Source organism: Mytilus trossulus, chromosome 5, assembly GCF_036588685.1.
Source record: "Mytilus trossulus isolate FHL-02 chromosome 5, PNRI_Mtr1.1.1.hap1, whole genome shotgun sequence".
NCBI classification, from domain to species: domain Eukaryota; kingdom Metazoa; phylum Mollusca; class Bivalvia; order Mytilida; family Mytilidae; genus Mytilus; species Mytilus trossulus.
The window spans coordinates 565,069-591,690 of NC_086377.1; the positions used below are offsets into that span (position 1 = coordinate 565,069).

General features: G+C 38.0%; 2 protein-coding genes across 3 annotated transcripts; both read right to left on the bottom strand.

Moving 5' to 3' along the window:
* Positions 1 to 988: 988 nt before the first annotated feature.
* Positions 989 to 8,978, bottom strand: LOC134718433 (uncharacterized). Of its 2 annotated transcripts, XR_010107381.1 has the most exons (3): positions 8,834 to 8,978; positions 1,637 to 8,253; positions 989 to 1,056 (listed from the first exon to the last, which is right to left on the bottom strand). XR_010107381.1 is itself a non-coding variant. In XM_063580945.1 (2 exons), exon 2 carries the CDS (start codon positions 5,197 to 5,199, stop codon positions 2,044 to 2,046), a length of 3,156 nt encoding a protein of 1,051 aa, XP_063437015.1. In that variant the 5' UTR covers positions 5,200 to 8,253; positions 8,834 to 8,978; the 3' UTR covers positions 989 to 2,043. The 2 variants fall into 2 exon arrangements, 1 of the variants encoding a protein (XP_063437015.1); XM_063580945.1 differs by having other exon boundaries at positions 989 to 8,253.
* Positions 6,758 to 8,137, bottom strand: LOC134719267 (uncharacterized). The gene has a single exon (XM_063582271.1). It carries the CDS (start codon positions 8,135 to 8,137, stop codon positions 6,758 to 6,760), a length of 1,380 nt encoding a protein of 459 aa, XP_063438341.1.
* Positions 8,979 to 26,622: the final 17,644 nt, after the last annotated feature.

Genomic DNA, 26,622 nt, shown 5'->3' on the forward strand with positions numbered 1-26,622 from the left:
TATTGTAGGAATGGTTACCATTAAGATGTGTTGAGCAGACGACACAGAGATGTAGTTAACCTTCCAAAGTTTGTATTAAAGGAATGGTTACCATTAGGATGTGTGGAGCAGACGACACAGAGATGTAGTTAACCTTCTATTGTTTGTATTGTAGGAATGGTTACCATTAGGATGTGTGGAGCAGACGACACAGAGATGTAGTATTGTTTGTATTGTAGGAATGGTTACCATTAGGATGTATGGAGCAGACGACACAGAGATGTAGTTAACCTTCCAATGTTTGTATTGTAGGAATGGTTACCATTAGGATGTGTGGAGCAGACGACACAGAGATGTAGTTAACCTTTCATTGTTTGTTTTCTAGGAATAGTTACCATTAGGGTGTGTGTCCAGAGCAGACGACACAGAGATGTAGTTAACCTTCTATTGTTTGTATTGTAGGAATAGTTACCATTAGGATGTGTGTCCAGAGCAGCCGACACAGAGATGTAGTTAACCTTCCAATGTTTGTATTGTAGTTATAGTAACCATTAGAATGTGTGGAGAAAACGACACAGAGATGTAGTTAACCTTCCAATGTTTGTACTGAAGGAATAGTTACCATTAGGATGTGTGGAGCAGACGACACAGAGATATAGTTAACCTTTCATTGTTTGTATTGTAGGAATAATTACCATTAGGATGTATGGAGCAGACGACACAGAGATGTAGTTAACCTTCCGATGTTTGTATTGTAGGAATGGTTACCATTAAGATGTGTTGAGCAGACGACACAGAGATGTAGTTAACCTTCCAATGTTTGTATTGTAGGAATGGTTACCATTAGGATGTGTGGAGCAGACGACACAGAGATGTAGTTAACCTTCTATTCTTGTATTATTTAAATTTTAGTTTCTTGTGTACAATTTGGAAATTAGTATGGCGTTCATTATCACTGAACTAGTATATATTTGTTTAGGGGCCAGCTGTGTAAAGTCTTCAAACTACGTTAGTTTCAAATTCTTTATTAATATGCTTCATCGTTGCAGATAAACTCATAATACAAATAGTAAAAAGCTACAAATAGAAAAAATAAAAATCATAAACTCAAATGCCGTAATTTACCAAAAAATTACAAGAAAATAAACAATTGTCAAATGACACTCATTGACCTCCATACATTTATTTTTTTAAGTATAAAAAATCCTTTGAATAATTATAAGTTCAAAACATAAACAAACATGAACTATATAGCGAAATTAACGTAAAACAACTTTGGCATTAATTGCATTCCATAAAGTGAAACATTATAAAAATAGAAATACAGGTGTAAAGATGGCACGAATGGCGTTCCATAGATTTTTTACCCGATAGCAACTCTGTACTACTAAAAAGTTAATTAGCTTATTTTAAATAAGAAAAATACAATTGCAAGAATAATATTTTATCTTTAACGTTAAGATAATTAATTATTCTAAAATAAACGGTGTACATAGTGCAAAACATACAAAATACTGATGTAAACAAACGTGACCTGTGTGCACGTTAATCGGCAGTTCAAACAAAGAAAACGTAGATAATTAATTGCTTAAACTTATTAAAAATATGAAATATTTACTTAAAGTTATAAAATGAAATAAAATAAAAATTAACTTACACTGTAGTTTACCAAAGATTGCACGAAAATCGAAAATATCGAAAGCGAAACACAATCTTTCTTCACAATGCCATGTGGGAATCTCAATGAAACTGATAAGAACTAACACGTGTTTTACACAGTAAAAGCACGTGCAAAAATGCGGGAAATTTGAATTAAAAATCAGTATATTAATAAAATGTTCTGATAACATGACACTCCCCGTCTGATATAACAATATCACCCTAGGTTTTAACAAAAATACTTAAGACTTCAAGTCTTAGCTAAATAACTTCGTTAACAAAAATCTCAAAAAGAAAATTTACTAAACTACTTAAATCTAAGGTACATTACTGTAACTACTATCTAAAATGTTTAACTAATAAAGTCAATGTACATATCAACAGTTCAAATATTGTTCAATATTATCACTCAGACAAAAGTTTCACAATCTCTGTTATCGGACGGACATAGATAACTGGTTTTCCTTGTTTAATAACTCTCACTTCTATTTTCCTTATAAGATTGTCATTCTCGCTGGCGAATGTTCTTAATATTGTTCCAATTGGCCATTCGGACCTAACCATGTCTTTTTCTCGCATAATAATAATGTCTCCTTGTTTCAAATTTGTCACTTCCTTTTTCCACTTTTGTCTCTTTTGTAGTGTTTGCAGATATTCCCTACTCCAACGTTTCCAAAATATCTCAGCTAATGTCTGAACATATTTCCATTGTGATTGGTACATACATGCAGTTGATGTAATATTTTCAAAGCTATCTTCCTGATCAGATGTTTTCTGAGTTAATAAAAGAGAAGGTGTCAGAATTGTAGGATTGTCAGAATCAGTGGAGACTGGTACAATCGGTCGGGCGTTCATAATGGCTGTTACCTCTGCCATAAATGTTGTTAAAACTTCATGAGTCAAATTCTTGTATCTCACGTCAAAAAGCATGTTATTTAGAATTTTACGAGCTATCCCAATCATTCGCTCCCATGAACCACCCATGTGAGAAGAGTGAGGTGTATTAAACCTCCATATTGTTCTATTCTTGTTGAGAAGTGTTCTTACTTCGCCATCTTCAACGTTTAAAGCATCGATTTGCAGGGTGTCGGTACATCCAACGAAGTTTGAACCTCTATCGGAACGGAACTCTTGCACTTTTCCTCGAAGTGCATAGAATCTGCGTAGAGCGTTGATGAAAGAAGAGGAGCTCATTTCTTCTATCACCTCTATATGGACAGCTCTAGATGCCAAGCATGTAAATAGCACTGCCCATCTTTTGGAATTTGCTACGCCTCCTCTAGTGCGTCTTGTTACTATGTTCCATGGTCCAAATACATCTACACCAACAAAACTGAACGGTGCGCATGGCGATAATCTTACGTCTGGTAAATCGGCCATTTTCTGTTCACTCAACGAACCTCGAAGTCGTCGACATTTTACGCATTTAAAAATTATAGATGAGACCAGTCGTTTGCAGCCTGTAATCCACCACCCAGCAGATCGAATAGTACCTTCAGTAAGATGTCTCCCTTGATGTTGTACATCGTTATGGTAGTGACGGACAATCAAAGTAGCAATATGATGTTTTCCAGAAATAAGGATCGGTGTTTTTTCTTTTGATGTGATTTTAGCATTACGAAGTCTTCCACCTACTCTCAAAATTCCATTTTCGTCCAAGACGGGACTCAAAGATAAAACGGAACTGTTATTAGGCAGAGGTCTTTTATTTCTGAGACACTCGATTTCTCTACCAAAGTCCTCCTTTTGAACTTCTTTGATGATAAAAATTTCAGCTTTTCGATGAGCTTCAAGCTCGTTTGACTCCAAATTGTCCTTTAATTTGTTGTGTGAGTAACTACTAGCAAGTCGCTGTAAGCGTGAAATGGTACGAACTAATTTCCACCAATTGGAGAATCGGTTGAATCTTTGTGACCCAAGGTTGTCACATTTTAAGACAGATTTGATGACTTGTATTTCTGTTTTCAATTCTTTGTCAGTGTTAGGATTTATGAGAGGAAATGAAGTAGCTATTCTTTGACTAAGCGTGTCAGATTCCTGTAAAAATTCGGGTCCTGTTAGCCAAGAACTAGTTTGTAGCTGATCCGCGAATATAAGTCTTGTTCCAATATCGGCCGGATTATGATCAGTATTCACATATGTCCATTGTTCCGGTTTTGAAGCTTTCCTAATTTTACCAACTCGGTTTGCAACATAGACTTGAAAACGTCTAACCTGGTTGTTAATGTAACCTAACACTACCTTACTATCTGTATAGTACTTTATCTCAGCCGAGTTCATATCTAGATGTTCACAGATTATTTCTCCTATTTCAACAGCCATAACTGCGGCACATAGTTCTAATCGTGGTATTGTATGGCCATGTTTGGGCGCCACTTTGCATTTCCCAAATACGAAACCGGTGTTGATAGAAAACTCTGCGTCAGATGTTCTCAAAAAAGCTACACTTGCTATTGCCTGTTCTGAGGCGTCCGAGAAAATATGTAACTGTTTGTCCAAGCTTGAACAGAATGACGATTCTACAAATGTTCTTCGTATCGAAAATTGTTCTATTGGCCTTAAAGAGTCTCTCCATTCGATCCATTTTTGCTGAATATCATTAGATAGTGGTAAGTCCCAGTCAGTTGTTTCGGCAATGATGTCTCTCATAAGAATTCTACCTTGTAGAATGACAGGGGAGATAAACCCTAATGGGTCGAACAAGCTATTTATTGATGATAACACACCTCTACGTGTTATAGGTTTCTCTTCATTTGATAATTTGTAAGTAAACGAGTCCTGTTGCAAGTCCCAACTCATTCCAAGACTGTGTTGAATAGGTAGCTCATCTTTGTTTAGATCTAAGGTTTTCAGCTCTTTAGCCAACTCATCTGGACTGAAGGCGTTCATTACTTTTTCACTGTTCGATGCAATTTTATGAAGTTTCAATTTTCCGTTTTCAAGTAGAGATTGTTGAGTCCTCTTAAGGACACTGACAGCTTCTTCCTCATTCGTGAAATTAACGAGTCCGTCATCCACATAAAAGTTCCTATTTACGTATTCTTTGACATCGTTCTCTGTTGGTTCTTTTTCAACACACTTCCGTAGACCGTAGGTGGCAATTGCTGGAGACGGTGTGTTTCCAAAGACGTGAACACACATTCTGTATTCGATAAGTTGCTCTCCAGGAATGTTGTTCTTGTACCAAAAGAATCGTAAATAGTTACGGTGTGAACTGTTTACCTTAAAACAGTAAAACATTTGCTCTATGTCGGCCATTACAGCGATTCTCTCTTTTCTGAATCTGAGCAATACTCCAACCAAACTATTTGTAAAATCCGGTCCAGAGAGTAGAACATTATTTAAGGATATGCCATCCTGTTTAGCCGAAGAATCGAAAACAACTCTTATCTTATCTTTTTTCTTAGGGTGGTACACTCCAAATAAAGGCAGATACCAACATTCCTCGTTTTGTTCTAAGGTTGGAGCTTCTTCGGCATGACCATTACGAAACATGTTGCCCATGAATTCTACGAAATGCTGACGCTTACTCGTACTTTTCTGAAGAGATTGATCGAGCATTCTAGCCCTTCTTAATGCTTAAGATCTGTTGTCAGGTAATCGAGGTCTATTCTTCCGGAACGGTAGAGGAGCACTCCAATTGCCTGTTTCACTTTTGACAAATTCTTTGTCCATGATGTCTATAAATATATGGTCTTCTACGGACATGCCAATCTTATTATCGTCCTTTGTTCTGTGGAAAATCTGATCTTCCACGGTATCTTGGTGATTGCGTGTGTTGACAGTTTCTTTAATGTTAAAGACGTTTTTACATACTTCAAAGGATGTCGGCCTCCCATTGTTTAGAATGTTTGTTTTACACACGTTTACTTTCGAATTAGGTTTGTGCGTTTGGCCTAAGCATACTTCACCGATAATGACCCATCCCAAACTGAGTCGTTGTGCAAATGGCGTGTTTTGAGCTCCTGTTTTTTGCTCATAGACGTGGTGTGCATCGGCCAAGTCTCTGCCGATCAATAAGAGAATATGTGCCTCAGGATCTATAGGCGGTAATGTAATACGCTTCAAGTGTTCGTAATATTTTGTGATTTCTGGCACTGGAATTTCTTCTCTTGTTTCTGGAATGTCGTTGCATTCAATTACAGTAGGTAAATCCATTCTTACTCGCCCGTCTATAGGTTCTACTACTAACCCGCTAGCAAGACGGCCTTGTTTCTGGACACTTCCTGCACAGGACGATAAAGTGTAAGGTTGAACAGCTGAGTCTATATTCAGTGCATCGAATAGCTCTGTACGGCCTAGCGTACGATTACTTTGATCGTCCATCAAAGCATAAAGATTTATGTATTTCTCAGGTTCGTCTTTCTTATAAACTTTGACAAGTACCACCTTTGAGCATGATTTTCCAGAAAATCCTTCTCCGCAAATTGCCGTACACTTCGTTTCTACTGTTTGAATCAATGGTTCCTCCCCGCCATGAGAGGACACGGGTTCTATTTCTCTTGTTGTTTTATCATATCTATCTATATGCATAGCTGAAGAATGACGGTTACTTCCGCAATCTTTGCATGTGACGGACTCCTTGCAATCTCGAGATATGTGCGTTGCTGACTCGCAACATTTATAACAGATGCTATTTTCACGGAGAATTTTCTTTCGGTCATTCATACTTTTTTGTCTGAATCCTCTACAGTTGTTCAAAGAGTGTTTTGAATGGTGAATAGGACATTCTGTAAGTTTATCAGTCGCACCAGTAGTTTTAAATGTTTTTTCTTGTGATACATCTGTCTTTCTAGCTGTGACTTTGTTGTTATATCTATTGTTGTTAGGATACGATTTTGTTTGTTGAGGTTTTGTGTCTTCTTTAAAGGCAAAGCCTGGGTCATTGAATTGTTTGCACATTTCTCTGATGAAACTGACGAAAAACGGAAATGGCGGATACAGTACGTTATGGTTTTGCTTATATCGCATGGCTCTATCGATCCATTTGTTCTGAATCCCATACGGTAATTTAGTTATCACGGTGTTAACGCCTAACGAAGTATCAAAGTAAGACAATAACTGTGCGTATCTTTCGTCCTCCTTCAGGGATTCAATTTCTGTTAAAATGTCGCTAAGTTCATATAACTTCTTGTGATCTTTGTTGGTAATTATTGGAAATTTGTTCAATTTTTGATTTTACATTCGTTTCAACCATTTCTGGTCCGCCATATCTCTCTTCAAGTCTCTCCCATACTCGCTTTAGACATTTTACTGGGTCTTTTGCATTGGCTATCCTCAGACTTTCTGCATGTTTTGAGGATTCTGGCCCAAGCCATTTCATCAATAAATCAAGTTCTTCTCGCGCGTTGACGCTAAGTTCTTCAGTTATATTGGAAAACGAAGCTTTCCAAACGTGATAAGACTCTGCTTGGTCGTTAAATTTCATAAAACGAGACATTAACAAATCCTTCTTTAATAAGAACTTTGAGAGTTCGTTTGCCACGGAAACGTTGTTAATTTCATAATTTGTTTGTCTAATATCTTCGGTCTTTGGTTCAAAAGGTGTGGCGTGAATGTTGAGCTCTGGAGGGTGCATTTGTTGAGGGTTTGTATATCCGGATTTCATTAGTTCCCTTTGTTCCTGAAGATATCTCTCGACGTGCTGACGAGGATCGACAACTGATGCCATAGATCTTCCACTAGAACGTGATCCCTCCATCTCCATCTCTTCACGGACGGCATTAAACTCAGCTTCAGCAATTGCAACTTCTTTTTCTGATTTTAAAATATTCATTTTCAACTTTGCTTCGACTTTTTTCTTTAATAGTTCTGCTTTTGTTTTAAGTTCTTCCTCTTCAAGCTCGAATTGTAATCTTTCAAGTTCTGCCTCTTGACTAACAAAGCGTAGATTTGTCTTAGCGGCATCCATTTTTGCTCTTTGTTTAATTAGTATTGAACTTGCGGAGGAGGATCTAGAGGATTTAGATTGTCTACCAGTAGCGATAGATTTGACGGATTGTGACTGCTTCAATTTAATTTCGATCTCATTTAACATGGTTTTAGCCTTTGTAATGATACTTTTATAGATTAGTTTTTGTGTTGCCTCTTCCCGGGCGCTCTCTTTAGTTCTGTATCTGTTCAGAAAGCCGATGAATTTTTCTGAAATTTGTTGATATTTTGACAGTTCCGATCTTATTCTGTCTGGCAATAGTTTAACATCGGATATTTCTAGTTCTCCTGAGTAGTAACTTTTGTTTAAAATATCTAAGTTCTTTCTGTAGTGGATTAGCTCCGCAGTGTATTTTCCTACGTCTTTTTCGTACAGTTCCTGTCCACCAGACGTTAACTTTCTCACCCGTTTTGGCCTTACGTCCTCTGGTGATTGTGTTGTAACTGAATCATCAATAATAAATGGTAGGTTGCCTTGACCGTCAGCGTTTATTACATCTTCTCCAGTTTCGATAAAAGGTTTGCCTTGAACCTTTTCCATTTTACGTATTACTGTTTCTGTGCTCATCCTGTGGTAAAGGATGCAGTCTTTTTACTGTAAAGTCTTCAAACTACGTTAGTTTCAAATTCTTTATTAATATGCTTCATCGTTGCAGATAAACTCATAATACAAATAGTAAAAAGCTACAAATAGAAAAAATAAAAATCATAAACTCAAATGCCGTAATTTACCAAAAAATTACAAGAAAATAAACAATTGTCAAATGACACTCATTGACCTCCATACATTTATTTTTTTAAGTATAAAAAATCCTTTGAATAATTATAAGTTCAAAACATAAACAAACATGAACTATATAGCGAAATTAACGTAAAACAACTTTGGCATTAATTGCATTCCATAAAGTGAAACATTATAAAAATAGAAATACAGGTGTAAAGATGGCACGAATGGCGTTCCATAGATTTTTTACCCGATAGCAACTCTGTACTACTAAAAAGTTAATTAGCTTATTTTAAATAAGAAAAATACAATTGCAAGAATAATATTTTATCTTTAACGTTAAGATAATTAATTATTCTAAAATAAACGGTGTACATAGTGCAAAACATACAAAATACTGATGTAAACAAACGTGACCTGTGTGCACGTTAATCGGCAGTTCAAACAAAGAAAACGTAGATAATTAATTGCTTAAACTTATTAAAAATATGAAATATTTACTTAAAGTTATAAAATGAAATAAAATAAAAATTAACTTACACTGTAGTTTACCAAAGATTGCACGAAAATCGAAAATATCGAAAGCGAAACACAATCTTTCTTCACAATGCCATGTGGGAATCTCAATGAAACTGATAAGAACTAACACGTGTTTTACACAGTAAAAGCACGTGCAAAAATGCGGGAAATTTGAATTAAAAATCAGTATATTAATAAAATGTTCTGATAACATGACAAGCTGAAGGACGCCTCCGGGTGCGGGAATTTCTCGCTACATTGAAGACCTGTTGGTGACCTTCTGCTGTTGTATTTTTTTATTTTGGTCGGGTTGTTGTCTCTTTGACACATTCCCCATTTCCATTCTCAATTTTATTGTTTGTTTTGTAGGAATGGTTACCATTAGGATGTGTGGAGCAGACGACACAGAGATGTAGTTAACCTTCCAATGTTTGTACTGAAGGAATATTTACAATTAGGATGTGTGGAGCAGACGACACAGAGATGTAGTTAACCTTCCATTGTTTGTATTGTAGGAATGGTTACCATTACGATGTATGGAGCAGACGACACAGAGATGTAGTTAACCTTCCGATGTTTGTGTTGTAGGAATGGTTACCATTAAGATGTGTTGAGCAGACGACACAGAGATGTAGTTAACCTTCCAATGTTTGTATTGTAGGAATGGTTACCATTAGGATGTGTGGAGCAGACGACACAGAGATGTAGTTAACCTTCCAATGTTTGTGTTGTAGAAAGTTACCATTAGGATGTGTGTCCAGAGCAGACGACACAGGGATGTAGTTAACCTTCCAATGACTGTGTTGTAGGAATGGTTACCATTAAGATGTGTGTCCAGAGCAGACAACACAGAGATGTGGTTAACCTTCCAATGTTTGTATTGTAGGAATGGTTACCATTAGAATGTGTGGAGCAGACGACACAGAGATGTAATTAACCTTCCGATGTTTGTATTGTAGGAATGGTTACCATTAAGATGTGTTGAGCAGACGACACAGAGATGTAGTTAACCTTCCAATGTTTGTATTGTAGGAATGGTTACCATTATGATGTGTGGAGCAGACGACACAGAGATGTAGTTAACCTTCTATTGTTTGTATTGTAGGAATAGTAACCATTAGGATGTATGGAGCAGACGACACAGAGATGTAGTTAACCTTCCAATGTTTGTACTGAAGGAATAGTTACCATTAGGATGTGTGGAGCAGACGACACAGAGATGTAGTTAACCTTCCATTGTGTGTATTGTAGGAATAGTTACCATTAGGATGTATGGAGCAGACGACACAGAGATGTAGTTAACCTTCCAATGTTTGTACTGAAGGAATATTTACCATTAGGATGTGTGGAGCAGACGACACAGAGATGTAGTTAACCTTCCAATGTTTGTATTGTAGGAATAGTTACCATTAGGATGTATGGAGAAGACGACACAGAGATGTAGTTAACCTTCCGATGTTTGTATTGTAGGAATGGTTACCATTAAGATGTGTTGAGCAGACGACACAGAGGTGTAGTTAACCTTCCATTGTTTGTATTGTAGGAATGGTTACCATTAGGATGTGTGGAGCAGACGACACAGAGATGTAGTTAACCTTTCATTGTTTGTATTCTAGGAATAGTTACCATTAGGATGTGTGTCCAGAGCAGACGACACAGAGATGTAGTTAACCTTCTATTGTTTGTATTGTAGGAATAGTTACCATTAGGATGTGTGTCCAGAGCAGACGACACAGAGATGTAGTTAACCTTCCAATGTTTGTATTGTAGTTATGGTAACCATTAGAATGTGTGGAGAAAACGACACAAAGATGTAGTTAACCTTCCAATGTTTGTACTGAAGGAATAGTTACCATTAGGATGTGTGGAGCAGACGACACAGAGATATAGTTAACCTTCCATTGTTTGTATTGTAGGAATAATTACCATTAGGATGTATGGAGCAGACGACACAGAGATGTAGTTAACCTTCCGATGTTTGTATTGTAGGAATGGTTACCATTAAGATGTGTTGAGCAGACGACACAGAGATGTAGTTAACCTTCCAATGTTTGTATTGTAGGAATGGTTACCATTAGGATGTGTGGAGCAGACGACACAGAGATGTAGTTAACCTTCTTTTGTTTGTATTGTAGGAATGGTTACCATTAGGATGTGTGGAGCAGACGACACAGAGATGTAGTTAACCTTCCATTGTTTGTATTGTAGGAATGGTTACCATTAGGATGTATGGAGCAGACGACACAGAGATGTAGTTAACCTTCCGATGTTTGTATTGTAGGAATGGTTACCATTAAGATGTGTTGAGCAGACGACACAGAGATGTAGTTAACCTTCCAATGTTTGTATAGTAGGAATGGTTACCATTAAGATGTGTGGAGCAGACGACACAGAGATGTAGTTAACCTTCCAATGTTTGTGTTGTAGAAAGTTACCATTAGGATGTGTGTCCAGAGCAGACGACACAGGGATGTAGTTAACCTTCCAATGTTTGTGATGTAGGAATGGTTACCATAAAGATGTGTGTCCAGAGCAGACAACACAGAGATGTGGTTAACCTTCCAATGTTTGCATTGCAGGAATGGTTACCATTAGAATGTGTGGAGCAGACGACACAGAGATGTAATTAACCTTCCGATGTTTGTATTGTAGGAATGGTTACCATTAAGATGTGTTGAGCAGACGACACAGAGATGTAGTTAACCTTCCAATGTTTGTATTGTAGGAATGGTTACCATTATGATGTGTGGAGCTGACGAAACAGAGATGTAGTTAACCTTCTATTGTTTGTAATGTAGGAATAGTTACCATTAGGATGTATGGAGCAGACGACACAGAGATGTAGTTAACCTTCCAATGTTTGTACTGAAGGAATAGTTACCATTAGGATGTGTGGAGCAGACGACACAGAGATGTAGTTAACCTTCCATTGTTTGTATTGTAGGAATAGTTACCATTAGGATGTATGGAACAGACGACACAGAGATGAAGTTAACCATCCGATGTTTGTATTGTAGGAATGGTTACCATTAAGATGTGTTGAGCTGACGACACAGAGATGTAGTTAACCTTCCAAAGTTTGTATTGTAGGAATGGTTACCATTAGGATGTGTGGAGCAGACGACACAGAGATGTAGTTAACCTTCTATTGTTTGTATTGTAGGAATGGTTACCATTAGGATGTGTGGAGCAGACGACACAGAGATGTAGTTAACCTTCCAATGTTTGTATTGTAGAAATGGTTGCCATTAGGATGTATGGAGCAGACGACACAGAGATGTAGTTAACCTTCCAATGTTTGTATTGTAGGAATGGTTACCATTAGGATGTGTGGAGCAGACGACACAAAGATGAAGTTAACCTTTCATTGTTTGTATTCTAGGAATAGTTACCATTAGGATGTGTGTCCAGAGCAGACGACACAGAGATGTAGTTAACCTTCTATTGTTTGTATTGTAGGAATGGTTACCATTAGGATGTGTGTCCAGAGCAGACGACACAGAGATGTAGTTAACCTTCCAATGTTTGTATTGTAGTTATGGTAACCATAAGAATGTGTGGAAAAACGACACAGAGATGTAGTTAACCTTCCAATGTTTGTACTGAAGGAATAGTTACCATTAGGATGTGTGGAGCAGACGACACAGAGATATAGTTAACCTTCCATTGTTTGTATTGTAGGAATAATTACCATTAGGATGTATGGAGCAGACGACACAGAGATGTAGTTAACCTTCCGATGTTTGTATTGTAGGAATGGTTACCATTAAGATGTGTTGAGCAGACGACACAGAGATGTAGTTAACCTTTCAATGTTTGTATTGTAGGAATTGTTACCATTAGGATGTATGGAGCAGACGACACAGAGATGTAGTTAACCTTCTATTGTTTGTATTGTAGGAATGGTTACCATTAGGATGTGTGGAGCAGACGACACAGAGATGTAGTTAACCTTCCAATGTTTGTATTGTAGGAATGGTTACCATTAGGATGTATGGAGCAGACGACACAGAGATGTAGTTAACCTTCCAATGTTTGTATTGTAGGAATGGTTACCATTAGCTAGTGTGGAGCAGACGACACAGAGATGTAGTTAACCTTTCATTGTTTGTATTCTAGGAATAGTTACCATTAGGATGTGTATCCAGAGCAGACGACACAGAGATGTAGTTAACCTTCTATTGTTTGTATTGTAGGAATGGTTACCATTAAGATATGTTGAGCAGACGACACAGAGATATAGTTAACCTTCCAATGTTTGTATTGTAGGAATGGTTACCATTATGATGTGTGGAGCTGACGACACAGAGATGTAGTTAACCTTCTATTGTTTGTACTGAAGGAATAGTTACCATTAGGATGTGTGGAGCAGACGACACAGAGATATAGTTAACCTTCCATTGTTTGTATTGTAGGAATAATTACCATTAGGATGTATGGAGCAGACGACACAGAGATGTAGTTAACCTTCCGATGTTTGTATTGTAGGAATGGTTACCATTAAGATGTGTTGAGCAGACGACACAGAGATGCAGTTAACCTTCCGATGTTTGTAATGTAGGAATGGTTACCATTAAGATGTGTTGAGCAGACGACACAAAGATGAAGTTAACCTTCCAAAGTTTGTATTGTAGGAATGGTTACCATTAGGATGTGTGGAGCAGACGACACAGAGATGCAGTTAACCTTCCAATGTTTGTATTGTAGGAATGGTTACCATTAGGATGTATGGAGCAGACGACACAGATATGTAGTTAACCTTCCAATGTTTGTATTGTAGGAATGGTTACCATTAGGATGTGAGGAGCAGACGACACAGAGATGTAGTTAACCTTTCATTGTTTGTATTCTAGGAATAGTTACCATTAGGATGTGTGTCCAGAGCAGACGACACAGAGATGTAGTTAACCTTCTATTGTTTGTATTGTAGGAATAGTTACCATTAGGATGTGTGTCCAGAGCAGACGACACAGAGATGTAGTTAACCTTCCAATGTTTGTATTGTAGTTATGGTAACCATAAGAATGTGTGGAAAAACGACACAGAGATGTAGTTAACCTTCCAATGTTTGTACTGAAGGAATAGTTACCATTAGGATGTGTGGAGCAGACGACACAGAGATGTAGTTAACCTTCCAATGTTTGTATTGTAGAAATGGTTACCATTAGGATGTATGGAGCAGATGACACAGAGATGTAGTTAACCTTCCAATGTTTGTATTGTAGGAATGAATACCATTAGGATGTGTGGAGCAGACGACACAAAGATGAAGTTAACCTTTCATTGTTTGTATTCTAGGAATAGTTACCATTAGGATGTGTGTCCAGAGCAGACGACACAGAGATGTAGTTAACCTTCTATTGTTTGTATTGTAGGAATAGTTACCATTAGGATGTGTGTCCAGAGCAGACGACACAGAGATGTAGTTAACCTTCCAATGTTTGTATTGTGGTTATGGTAACCATAAGAATGTGTGGAAAAACGACACAGAGATGTAGTTAACCTTCCAATGTTTGTACTGAAGGAATAGTTACCATTAGGATGTGTGGAGCAGACGACACAGAGATATAGTTAACCTTCCATTGTTTATATTGTAGGAATAATTACCATTAGGATGTATGGAGCAGACGACACAGAGATGTAGTTAACCTTCCGATGTTTGTATTGTAGGAATGGTTACCATTAAGATGTGTTGAGCAGACGACACAGAGATGTAGTTAACCTTTCAATGTTTGTATTGTAGGAATTGTTACCATTAGGATGTATTGAGCAGACGACACAGAGATGTAGTTAACCTTCTATTGTTTGTATTGTAGGAATGGTTACCATTAGGATGTGTGGAGCAGACGACACAGAGATGTAGTTAACCTTCCAATGTTTGTATTGTAGGAATGGTTACCATTAGGATGTATGGAGCAGACGACACAGAGATGTAGTTAACCTTCCAATGTTTGTATTGTAGGAATGGTTACCATTAGCTAGTGTGGAGCAGACGACACAGAGATGTAGTTAACCTTTCATTGTTTGTATTCTAGGAATAGTTACCATTAGGATGTGTATCCAGAGCAGACGACACAGAGATGTAGTTAACCTTCTATTGTTTGTATTGTAGGAATGGTTACCATTAAGATGTGTTGAGCAGACGACACAGAGATGTAGTTAACCTTCCAATGTTTGTATTGTAGGAATGGTTACCATTATGATGTGTGGAGCTGACGACACAGAGATGTAGTTAACCTTCTATTGTTTGTACTGAAGGAATAGTTACCATTAGGATGTGTGGAGCAGACGACACAGAGATATAGTTAACCTTCCATTGTTTGTATTGTAGGAATAATTACCATTAGGATGTATGGAGCAGACGACACAGAGATGTAGTTAACCTTCCGATGTTTGTATTGTAGGAATGGTTACCATTAAGATGTGTTGAGCAGACGACACAGAGATGTAGTTAACCTTCCGATGTTTGTAATGTAGGAATGGTTACCATTAAGATGTGTTGAGCAGACGACACAAAGATGAAGTTAACCTTCCAAAGTTTGTATTGTAGGAATGGTTACCATTAGGATGTGTGGAGCAGACGACACAGAGATGTAGTTAACCTTCCAATGTTTGTATTGTAGGAATGGTTACCATTAGGATGTATGGAGCAGACGACACAGATATGTAGTTAACCTTCCAATGTTTGTATTGTAGGAATGGTTACCATTAGGATGTGAGGAGCAGACGACACAGAGATGTAGTTAACCTTTCATTGTTTGTATTCTAGGAATAGTTACCATTAGGATGTGTGTCCAGAGCAGACGACACAGAGATGTAGTTAACCTTCTATTGTTTGTATTGTAGGAATAGTTACCATTAGGATGTGTGTCCAGAGCAGACGACACAGAGATGTAGTTAACCTTCCAATGTTTGTATTGTAGTTATGGTAACCATAAGAATGTGTGGAAAAACGACACAGAGATGTAGTTAACCTTCCAATGTTTGTAATGAAGGAATAATTACCATTAGGATGTATGGAGCAGACGACACAGAGATGTAGTTAACCTTCCGATGTTTGTATTGTAGGAATGGTTACCATTAAGATGTGTTGAGCAGACGACACAGAGATGTAGTTAACCTTTCAATGTTTGTATTGTAGGAATTGTTACCATTAGGATGTATGGAGCAGACGACACAGAGATGTAGTTAACCTTCTATTGTTTGTATTGTAGGAATGGTTACCATTAGGATGTGTGGAGCAGACGACACAGAGATGTAGTTAACCTTCCAATGTTTGTATTGTAGGAATGGTTACCATTAGGATGTATGGAGCAGACGACACAGAGATGTAGTTAACCTTCTATTGTTTGTATTGTAGGAATGGTTACCATTAGGATGTGTGGAGCAGACGACACAGAGATGTAGTTAACCTTCCAATGTTTGTATTGTAGGAATGGTTACCATTAGGATGTATGGAGCAGACGACACAGAGATGTAGTTAACCTTCTATTGTTTGTATTGTAGGAATGGTTACCATTAGGATGTGTGGAGCAGACGACACAGAGATGTAGTTAACCTTCCAATGTTTTTATTGTAGAAATGGTTACCATTAGGATGTATGGAGCAGACGACACAGAGATGTAGTTAACCTTCCAATGTTTGTATTGTAGGAATGGTTACCATTAGGATGTGTGGAGCAGACGACACAAAGATGAAGTTAACCTTTCATTGTTTGTATTCTAGGAATAGTTACCATTAGGATGTGTGTCCAGAGCAGACGACACAGAGATGTAGTTAACCTTCTATTGTTTGTATTGTAGGAATAGTTACCATTAGGATGTGTGTCCAGAGCAGACGACACAGAGATGTAGTTAACCTTCCAATGTTTGTATTGTAGTTATGGTAACCATAAGAATGTGTGGAAAAACGACACAGAGATGTAGTTAACCTTCCAATGTTTGTACTGAAGGAATAGTTACCATTAGGATGTGTGGAGCAGACGACACAGAGATGTAGTTAACCTTCCAATGTTTGTATTGTAGGAATGGTTACCATTAGGATGTATGGAGCAGACGACACAGAGATGTAGTTAACCTTCTATTGTTTGTATTGTAGGAATGGTTACCATTAGGATGTGTGGAGCAGACGACACAGAGATGTAGTTAACCTTCCAATGTTTGTATTGTAGGAATGGTTACCATTAGGATGTATGGAGCAGACGACACAGAGATGTAGTTAACCTTCCAATGTTTGTATTGTAGGAATGGTTACCATTAGCTAGTGTGGAGCAGACGACACAGAGATGTAGTTAACCTTTCATTGTTTGTATTCTAGGAATAGTTACCATTAGGATGTGTATCCAGAGCAGACGACACAGAGATGTAGTTAACCTTCTATTGTTTGTATTGTAGGAATGGTTACCATTAAGATGTGTTGAGCAGACGACACAGAGATGTAGTTAACCTTCCAATGTTTGTATTGTAGGAATGGTTACCATTATGATGTGTGGAGCTGACGACACAGAGATGTAGTTAACCTTCTATTGTTTGTACTGAAGGAATAGTTACCATTAGGATGTGTGGAGCAGACGACACAGAGATATAGTTAACCTTCCATTGTTTGTATTGTAGGAATAATTACCATTAGGATGTATGGAGCAGACGACACAGAGATGTAGTTAACCTTCCGATGTTTGTATTGTAGGAATGGTTACCATTAAGATGTGTTGAGCAGACGACACAGAGATGTAGTTAACCTTCCGATGTTTGTAATGTAGGAATGGTTACCATTAAGATGTGTTGAGCAGACGACACAAAGATGAAGTTAACCTTCCAAAGTTTGTATTGTAGGAATGGTTACCATTAGGATGTGTGGAGCAGACGACACAGAGATGTAGTTAACCTTCCAATGTTTGTATTGTAGGAATGGTTACCATTAGGATGTATGGAGCAGACGACACAGATATGTAGTTAACCTTCCAATGTTTGTATTGTAGGAATGGTTACCATTAGGATGTGAGGAGCAGACGACACAGAGATGTAGTTAACCTTTCATTGTTTGTATTCTAGGAATAGTTACCATTAGGATGTGTGTCCAGAGCAGACGACACAGAGATGTAATTAACCTTCTATTGTTTGTATTGTAGGAATAGTTACCATTAGGATGTGTGTCCAGAGCAGACGACACAGAGATGTAGTTAACCTTCCAATGTTTGTATTGTAGTTATGGTAACCATAAGAATGTGTGGAAAAACGACACAGAGATGTAGTTAACCTTCCAATGTTTGTACTGAAGGAATAGTTACCATTAGGATGTGTGGAGCAGACGATACAGAGATATAGTTAACCTTCCATTGTTTTTATTGTAGGAATAATTACCATTAGGATGTATGGAGCAGACGACACAGAGATGTAGTTAACCTTCCGATGTTTGTATTGTAGGAATGGTTACCATTAAGATGTGTTGAGCAGACGACACAGAGATGTAGTTAACCTTTCAATGTTTGTATTGTAGGAATTGTTACCATTAGGATGTATGGAGCAGACGACACAGAGATGTAGTTAACCTTCTATTGTTTGTATTGTAGGAATGGTTACCATTAGGATGTGTGGAGCAGACGACACAGAGATGTAGTTAACCTTCCAATGTTTGTATTGTAGGAATGGTTACCATTAGGATGTATGGAGCAGACGACAGAGAGATGTAGTTAACCTTCTATTGTTTGTATTGTAGGAATGGTTACCATTAGGATGTGTGGAGCAGACGACACAGAGATGTAGTTAACCTTCCAATGTTTTTATTGTAGAAATGGTTACCATTAGGATGTATGGAGCAGACGACACAGAGATGTAGTTAACCTTCCAATGTTTGTATTGTAGGAATGGTTACCATTAGGATGTGTGGAGCAGACGACACAAAGATGAAGTTAACCTTTCATTGTTTGTATTCTAGGAATAGTTACCATTAGGATGTGTGTCCAGAGCAGACGACACAGAGATGTAGTTAACCTTCTATTGTTTGTATTGTAGGAATAGTTACCATTAGGATGTGTGTCCAGAGCAGACGACACAGAGATGTAGTTAACCTTCCAATGTTTGTATTGTAGTTATGGTAACCATAAGAATGTGTGGAAAAACGACACAGAGATGTAGTTAACCTTCCAATGTTTGTACTGAAGGAATAGTCACCATTAGGATGTGTGGAGCAGACGACACAGAGATATAGTTAACCTTCCAATGTTTGTATTGTAGGAATAATTACCATTAGGATGTATGGAGCAGACGACACAAAGATGTAGTTAACCTTCCGATGTTTGTATTGTAGGAATGGTTACCATTAAGATGTGTTGAGCAGACGACACAGAGATGTAGTTAACCTTTCAATGTTTGTATTGTAGGAATTGTTACCATTAGGATGTATGGAGCAGACGACACAGAGATGAAGTTAACCTTCTATTGTTTGTATTGTAGGAATGGTTACCATTAGGATGTGTGGAGCAGACGACACAGAGATGTAGTTAACCTTCCAATGTTTGTATTGTAGGAATGGTTACCATTAGGATGTATGGAGCAGACGACACAGAGATGTAGTTAACCTTCCAATGTTTGTATTGTAGGAATGGTTACCATAAGCTAGTGTGGAGCAGACGACAAAGAGATGTAGTTAACCTTTCATTGTTTGTATTCTAGGAATAGTTACCATTAGGATGTGTATCCAGAGCAGACGACACAGAGATGTAGTTAACCTTCTATTGTTTGTATTGTAGGAATGGTTACCATTAAGATGTGTTGAGCAGACGACACAGAGATGTAGTTAACCTTCCTATGTTTGTATTATAGGCATGGTTACCATTATGATGTGTGGAGCTGACGACACAGAGATGTAGTTAACCTTCTATTGTTTGTACTGAAGGAATAGTTACCATTAGGATGTGTGGAGCAGACGACACAGAGATATAGTTAACCTTCCATTGTTTGTATTGTAGGAATAATTACCATTAGGATGTATGGAGCAGACGACACAGAGATGTAGTTAACCTTCCGATGTTTGTATTGTAGGAATGGTTACCATTAAGATGTGTTGAGCAGACGACACAGAGATGTAGTTAACCTTCCGATGTTTGTAATGTAGGAATGGTTACCATTAAGATGTGTTGAGCAGACGACACAAAGATGAAGTTAACCTTCCAAAGTTTGTATTGTAGGAATGGTTACCATTAGGATGTGTGGAGCAGACGACACAGAGATGTAGTTAACCTTCCAATGTTTGTATTGTAGGAATGGTTACCATTAGGATGTATGGAGCAGACGACACAGAGATGTAGTTAACCTTCCAATGTTTGTATTGTAGGAATGGTTACCATTAGGATGTGTGGAGCAGACGACACAGAGATGTAGTTAACCTTTCATTGTTTGTATTCTAGGAATAGTTACCATTAGGATGTGTGTCCAGAGCAGACGACACAGAGATGTAGTTAACCTTCTATTGTTTGTATTGTAGGAATAGTTACCATTAGGATGTGTGTCCAGAGCAGACGACACAGAGATGTAGTTAACCTTCCAATGTTTGTATTGTAGTTATGGTAACCATAAGAATGTGTGGAAAAACGACACAGAGATGTAGTTAACCTTCCAATGTTTGTACTGAAGGAATAGTTACCATTAGGATGTGTGGAGCAGACGACACAGAGATATAGTTAACCTTCCATTGTTTGTACTGTAGGAATAATTACCATTAGGATGTATGGAGCAGACGACACAGAGATGTAGTTAACCTTCCGATGTTTGTATTGTAGGAATGGTTACCATTAAGATGTGTTGAGCAGACGACACAGAGATGTAGTTAACCTTCCAATGTTTGTATTGTAGTTATGGTAACCATAAGAATGTGTGGAAAAACGACACAGAGATGTAGTTAACCTTCCAATGTTTGTACTGAAGGAATAGTTACCATTAGGATGTGTGGAGCAGACGACTCAGAGATGTAGTTAACCTTTCAATGTTTGTATTGTAGGAATTGTTACCATTAGGATGTATGGAGCAGACGACACAGAGATGTAGTTAACCTTCTATTGTTTGTATTGTAGGAATGGTTACCATTGGGATGTGTGGAGCAGACGACACAGAGATGTAGTTAACCTTCCAATGTTTGTATTGTAGGAATGGTTACCATTAGGATGTATGGAGCAGACGACACAGAGATGTAGTTAACCTTCCAATGTTTGTATTGTAGGAATGGTTACCATTAGCTAATGTGGAGCAGACGACACAGAGATGTAGTTAACCTTTCATTGTTTGTATTCTAGGAATAGTTACCATTAGGATGTGTATCCAGAGCAGACGACACAGAGATGTAGTTAACCTTCTATTGTTTGTATTGTAGGAATGGTTACCATTAAGATGTGTTGAGCAGACGACACAGAGATGTAGTTAACCTTCCAATGTTTGTATTGTAGGAATGGTTACCATTATGATGTGTGGAGCTGATGACACAGAGATGTAGTTAACCTTCTATTGTTTGTACTGAAGGAATAGTTACCATTAGGATGTGTGGAGCAGACGACACAGAGATATAGTTAACCTTCCATTGTTTGTATTGTAGGAATAATTACCATTAGGATGTATGGAGCAGACGACACAGAGATGTAGTTAACCTTCCGATGTTTGTATTGTAGGAATGGTTACCATTAAGATGTGTTGAGCAGACGACACAGAGATGTAGTTAACCTTCCGATGTTTGTAATGTAGGAATGGTTACCATTAAGATGTGTTGAGCAGACGACACAAAGATGAAGTTAACCTTCCAAAGTTTGTATTGTAGGAATGGTTACCATTAGGATGTGTGGAGCAGACGACACAGAGATGTAGTTAACCTTCCAATGTTTGTATTGTAGGAATGGTTACCATTAGGATGTATGTAGCAGACGACACAGATAAGTAGTTAACCTTCCAATGTTTGTATTGTAGGAATGGTTACCATTAGGATGTGAGGAGCAGACGACACAGAGATGTAGTTAACCTTTCATTGTTTGTATTCTAGGAATAGTTACCATTAGGATGTGTGTCCAGAGCAGACGACACAGAGATGTAGTTAACCTTCTATTGTTTGTATTGTAGGAATAGTTACCATTAGGATGTGTGTCCAGAGCAGACGACACAGAGATGTAGTTAACCTTCCAATGTTTGTATTGTAGTTATGGTAACCACTAGAATGTGTGGAGAAAACGACACAGAGATGTAGTTAACCTTCCAATGTTTGTACTGAAGGAATAGTTACCATTAGGATGTGTGGAGCAGACGACACAGAGATATAGTTAACCTTCCGATGTTTGTATTGTAGGAATAATTACCATTAGGATGTATGGAGCAGACGACACAGAGATGTAGTTAACCTTCTGATGTTTGTATTGTAGGAATGGTTACCATTAAGATGTGTTGAGCAGACGACACAGAGATGTAGTTAACCTTCCAATGTTTGTATTGTAGGAATGGTTACCATTAAGATGTGTTGAGCAGACGACACAGAGATGTAGTTAACCTTCCAATGTTTGTATTGTAGGAATGGTTACCATTAGGATGTGTGGAGCAGACGACACAGAGATGTAGTTAACCTTCTTTTGTTTGTATTGTAGGAATGGTTACCATTAGGATGTGTGGAGCAGACGACACAGAGATGTAGTTAACCTTCCAATGTTTGTACTGAAGGAATATTTACCATTAGGATGTGTGGAGCAGACGACACAGAGATGTAGTTAACCTTCCATTGTTTGTATTGTAGGAATGGTTACCATTAGGATGTATAGAGCAGACGACACAGAGATGTAGTTAACCTTCCGATGTTTGTATTGTAGGAATGGTTACCATTAAGATGTGTTGAGCAGACGACACAGAGATGTAGTTAACCTTCCAATGTTTGTGTTGTAGAAAGTTACCATTAGGATGTGTGTCCAGAGCAGACGACACAGGGATGTAATTAACCTTCCAATGTTTGTGATGTAGGAATGGTTACCATTAAAATGTGTGTCCAGAGCAGACAACACAGAGATGTGGTTAACCTTCCAATGTTTGTATTGTAGGAATGGTTACCATTAGAATGTGTGGAGCAGACGACACAGAGATGTAATTAACCTTCCGATGTTTGTATTGTAGGAATGGTTACCATTAAGATGTGTTGAGCAGACGACACAGAGATGTAGTTAACCTTCCAATGTTTGTACTGAAGGAATAGTTACCATTAGGATGTGTGGAGCAGACGACACAGAGATGTAGTTAACCTTCCATTGTTTGTATTGTAGGAATAGTTACTATTAGGATGTATGGAGCAGACGACACAGAGATGTAGTTAACCTTCCAATGTTTGTACTGAAGGAATGGTTACCATTAGGATGTGTGGAGCAGACGACACAGAGATGTAGTTAACCTTCCATTGTTTGTATTGTAGGAATGGTTACCATTAGGATGTGTGGAGCAGACGACACAGAGATGTAGTTAACCTTCCATTGTTTGTATTGTAGGAATAGTTACCATAAGAATGTATGGAACAGACGACACAGAGATGTAGTTAACCTTCCGATGTTTGTATTGTAGGAATGGTTACCATTAAGATGTGTTGAGCAGACGACACAGAGATGTTAACCTTCCAATGTTTGTATTGTAGGAATGGTTACCATTAGGATGTGTGGAGCAGACGACACAGAGATGTAGTTAACCTTCTATTGTTTGTATTGTAGGAACGGTTACCATTAGGATGTGTGGAGCAGACGACACAGAGATGTAGTTAACCTTCCAATGTTTGTATTGTAGGAATGGTTACCATTAGGATGTATGGAGCAGACGACACAGAGATGTAGTTAACCTTCCAATGTTTGTATTGTAGGAATGGTTACCATTAGGATGTGTGGAGCAGACGACACAGAGATGTAGTTAACCTTTCATTGTTTGTATTCTAGGAAAAGTTACCATTAGGATGTGTGTCCAGAGCAGACGACACAGAGATGTAGTTAACCTTCTATTGTTTGTATTGTAGGAATAGTTACCATTAGGATGTGTGTCCAGAGCAGACGACACAGAGATGTAGTTAACCTTCCAATGTTTGTATTGTAGTTATGGTAACCATTAGAATGTGTGGAGAAAACGACACAGAGATGTAGTTAACCTTCCAATGTTTGTACTGAAGGAATAGTTACCATTAGGATGTGTGGAGCAGACGACACAGAGATATAGTTAACCTTCCATTGTTTGTATTGTAGGAATAATTACCATTATGATGTATGGAGCAGACGACACAGAGATGTAGTTAACCTTCCGATGTTTGTATTGTAGGAATGGTTACCATTAAGACGTTTTGAGCAGACGACACAGAGATGTAGTTAACCTTCCAATGTTTGTATTGTAGGAATGGTTACCATTAGGATGTGTGGAGCAGACGACACAGAGATGTAGTTAACCTTCTATTGTTTGTATTGTAGGAATGGTTACCATTAGGATGTGTGGAGCAGACGACACAGAGATGTAGTTAACCTTCCATTGTTTGTTTTGTAGGAATAGTTACCATTAGGATGTATGGAGCAGACGACACAGAGATGTAGTTAACCTTCCGATGTTTGTTTTGTAGGAATAGTTACCATTAAGATGTGTTGAGCAGACGACACAGAGAAGTAGTTAACCTTCCAAAGTTTGTATTGTAGGAATGGTTACCATTAGGATGTGTGGAGCAGACGACAAAGAGATGTAGTTAACCTTCTATTGTTTGTATTGCAGGAATGGTTACCATTAGGATGTGTGGAGCAGACGACACAGAGATGTAGTTAACCTTCCAATGTTTGTATTGTAGGAATGGTTACCATTAGGATGTATGGAGCAGACGACACAGAGATGTAGTTAACCTTCCAATGTTTGTATTGTAGGAATGGTTACCATTAGGATGTGTGGAGCAGACGACACAGAGATGTAGTTAACCTTCCAATGTTTGTATTGTAGGAATGGTTACCATTAGGATGTGTGTCCAGAGCAGACGACACAGAGATGTAGTTAACCTTCCAATGTTTGTATTGTAGGAATGGTTACCATTAAGATGTGTGGAGCAGACGACACAGAGATGTAGTTAACCTTCCAATGTTTGTATTGTAGGAATGGTTACCATTAAAATGTGTGGAGCAGACGACACATCGATGTAGTTAACCTTCCAATGTTTGTATTGTAGGAATGGTTACCATTAGAATGTGTGGAGCAGAGGACACAGAGATGTAGTTAACCTACCAATGTTTGTATTGTAGGAATGGTTACCATTAGAATGTGTGGAGCAGAGGACACAGAGATGTAGTTAACCTTCTATTGTTTGTATTGTAGGAATGGTTACCATTAGGATGTGTGCAGCAGACGACACAGAGATGTAGTTAACCTTCCAATGTTTGTATTGTAGGAATGGTTACCATTAGAATGTGTGGAGCAGACGACACAGAGATGTAGTTAACCTTCCAATGTTTGTATTGTAGGAATGGTTACCATTAGAATGTGTGGAGCAGAGGACACAGAGATGTAGTTAACCTTCCAATGTTTGTATTGTAGGGATGGTTACCATTAGGATGTGTTGAGCAGACGACACAGAGATGTAGTTAACCTTCCGATGTTTGTATTGTAGGAATGGTTACCATTAGGATGTGTGGAGCAGACGACACAGAGATGTAGTTAACCTTCCAATGTTTGTATTGTAGGAATTGTTACCATTAGGATGTGTGGAGCAGACGACACAGAGATGTAGTTAACCTTCCAATGTTTGTATTGTAGGAATTTTTACCATTAGAATGTGTGGAGAAGACGACACAGAGATGTAGTTAACCTTCCAATGTTTGTATTGTAGGAATGGTTACCATTAGGATGTGTTGAGCAGACGACACATAGATGTAGTTAACCTTCCGATGTTTGTATTGTAGGAAAGGTTACCATAAGAATGTGTGGAGCAGTCGACACAGAGATGTAGTTAACCTTCCAATGTTTGTATTGTAGGAATGGTTACCATAAGGATGTGTGGAGCAGACGACACAGAGATTAAGTTAACCTTCCAATGTTTGTAATGTAGGAATGGTTACCATTTGAATGTGTGGAGCAGACGACACAGAGATGTAGTTAACCTTCCAATGTTTGTATTGTAGGAATGGTTACCATTAAGATGTGTGGAGCAGACAACACAGAGATTCAGTTAACATTCCATTGTTTGTATTGTAGGAATGGTTACCATTAGGATGTGTGGAGCAGACGACACAGAGATTTAGTTAACCTTCCATTGTTTGTATTGAAGGAATGGTTACCATAAGGATGTGTGGAGCAGACAACACAGAGATTTAGTTAACCTTCCAATGTTTGTATTGTAGGAATGGTTACCATTAGGATGTGTTGAGCAGTCGACACGAAGATTTAGTTTACCTTCCATTTTTTTGTATTGTGGGAATGGTTACCGTGAGAATGTGTGGAGCAGTCGACACAGAGATGAAGTTAACCTTCCCTTGTTTGTATTGTAGGAATGGTTACCATTAAGATGTGTGGAGCAGACGACACAAAGATTTAGTTAACCTTCCATTGTTGGTGATTAACATATCAAAAATAGAAAAGGGGCGACAAGAGGGGTACCTATAAACATTGATGTAAACACGGCTCTGATAATAATCATTCTTAGTTATAAATAAATAGCATGGGATAACAGTATCCTGAAATTTTAATGTTGAGCATTTATTAAAAAAATAGATAATTTAACCTATCTAAATCGGATTCAAATAAGTTGATTTAAATCTCTTATATAAGGTTTAGCGTTGGAGTTAAATAATTCAGAGTTAT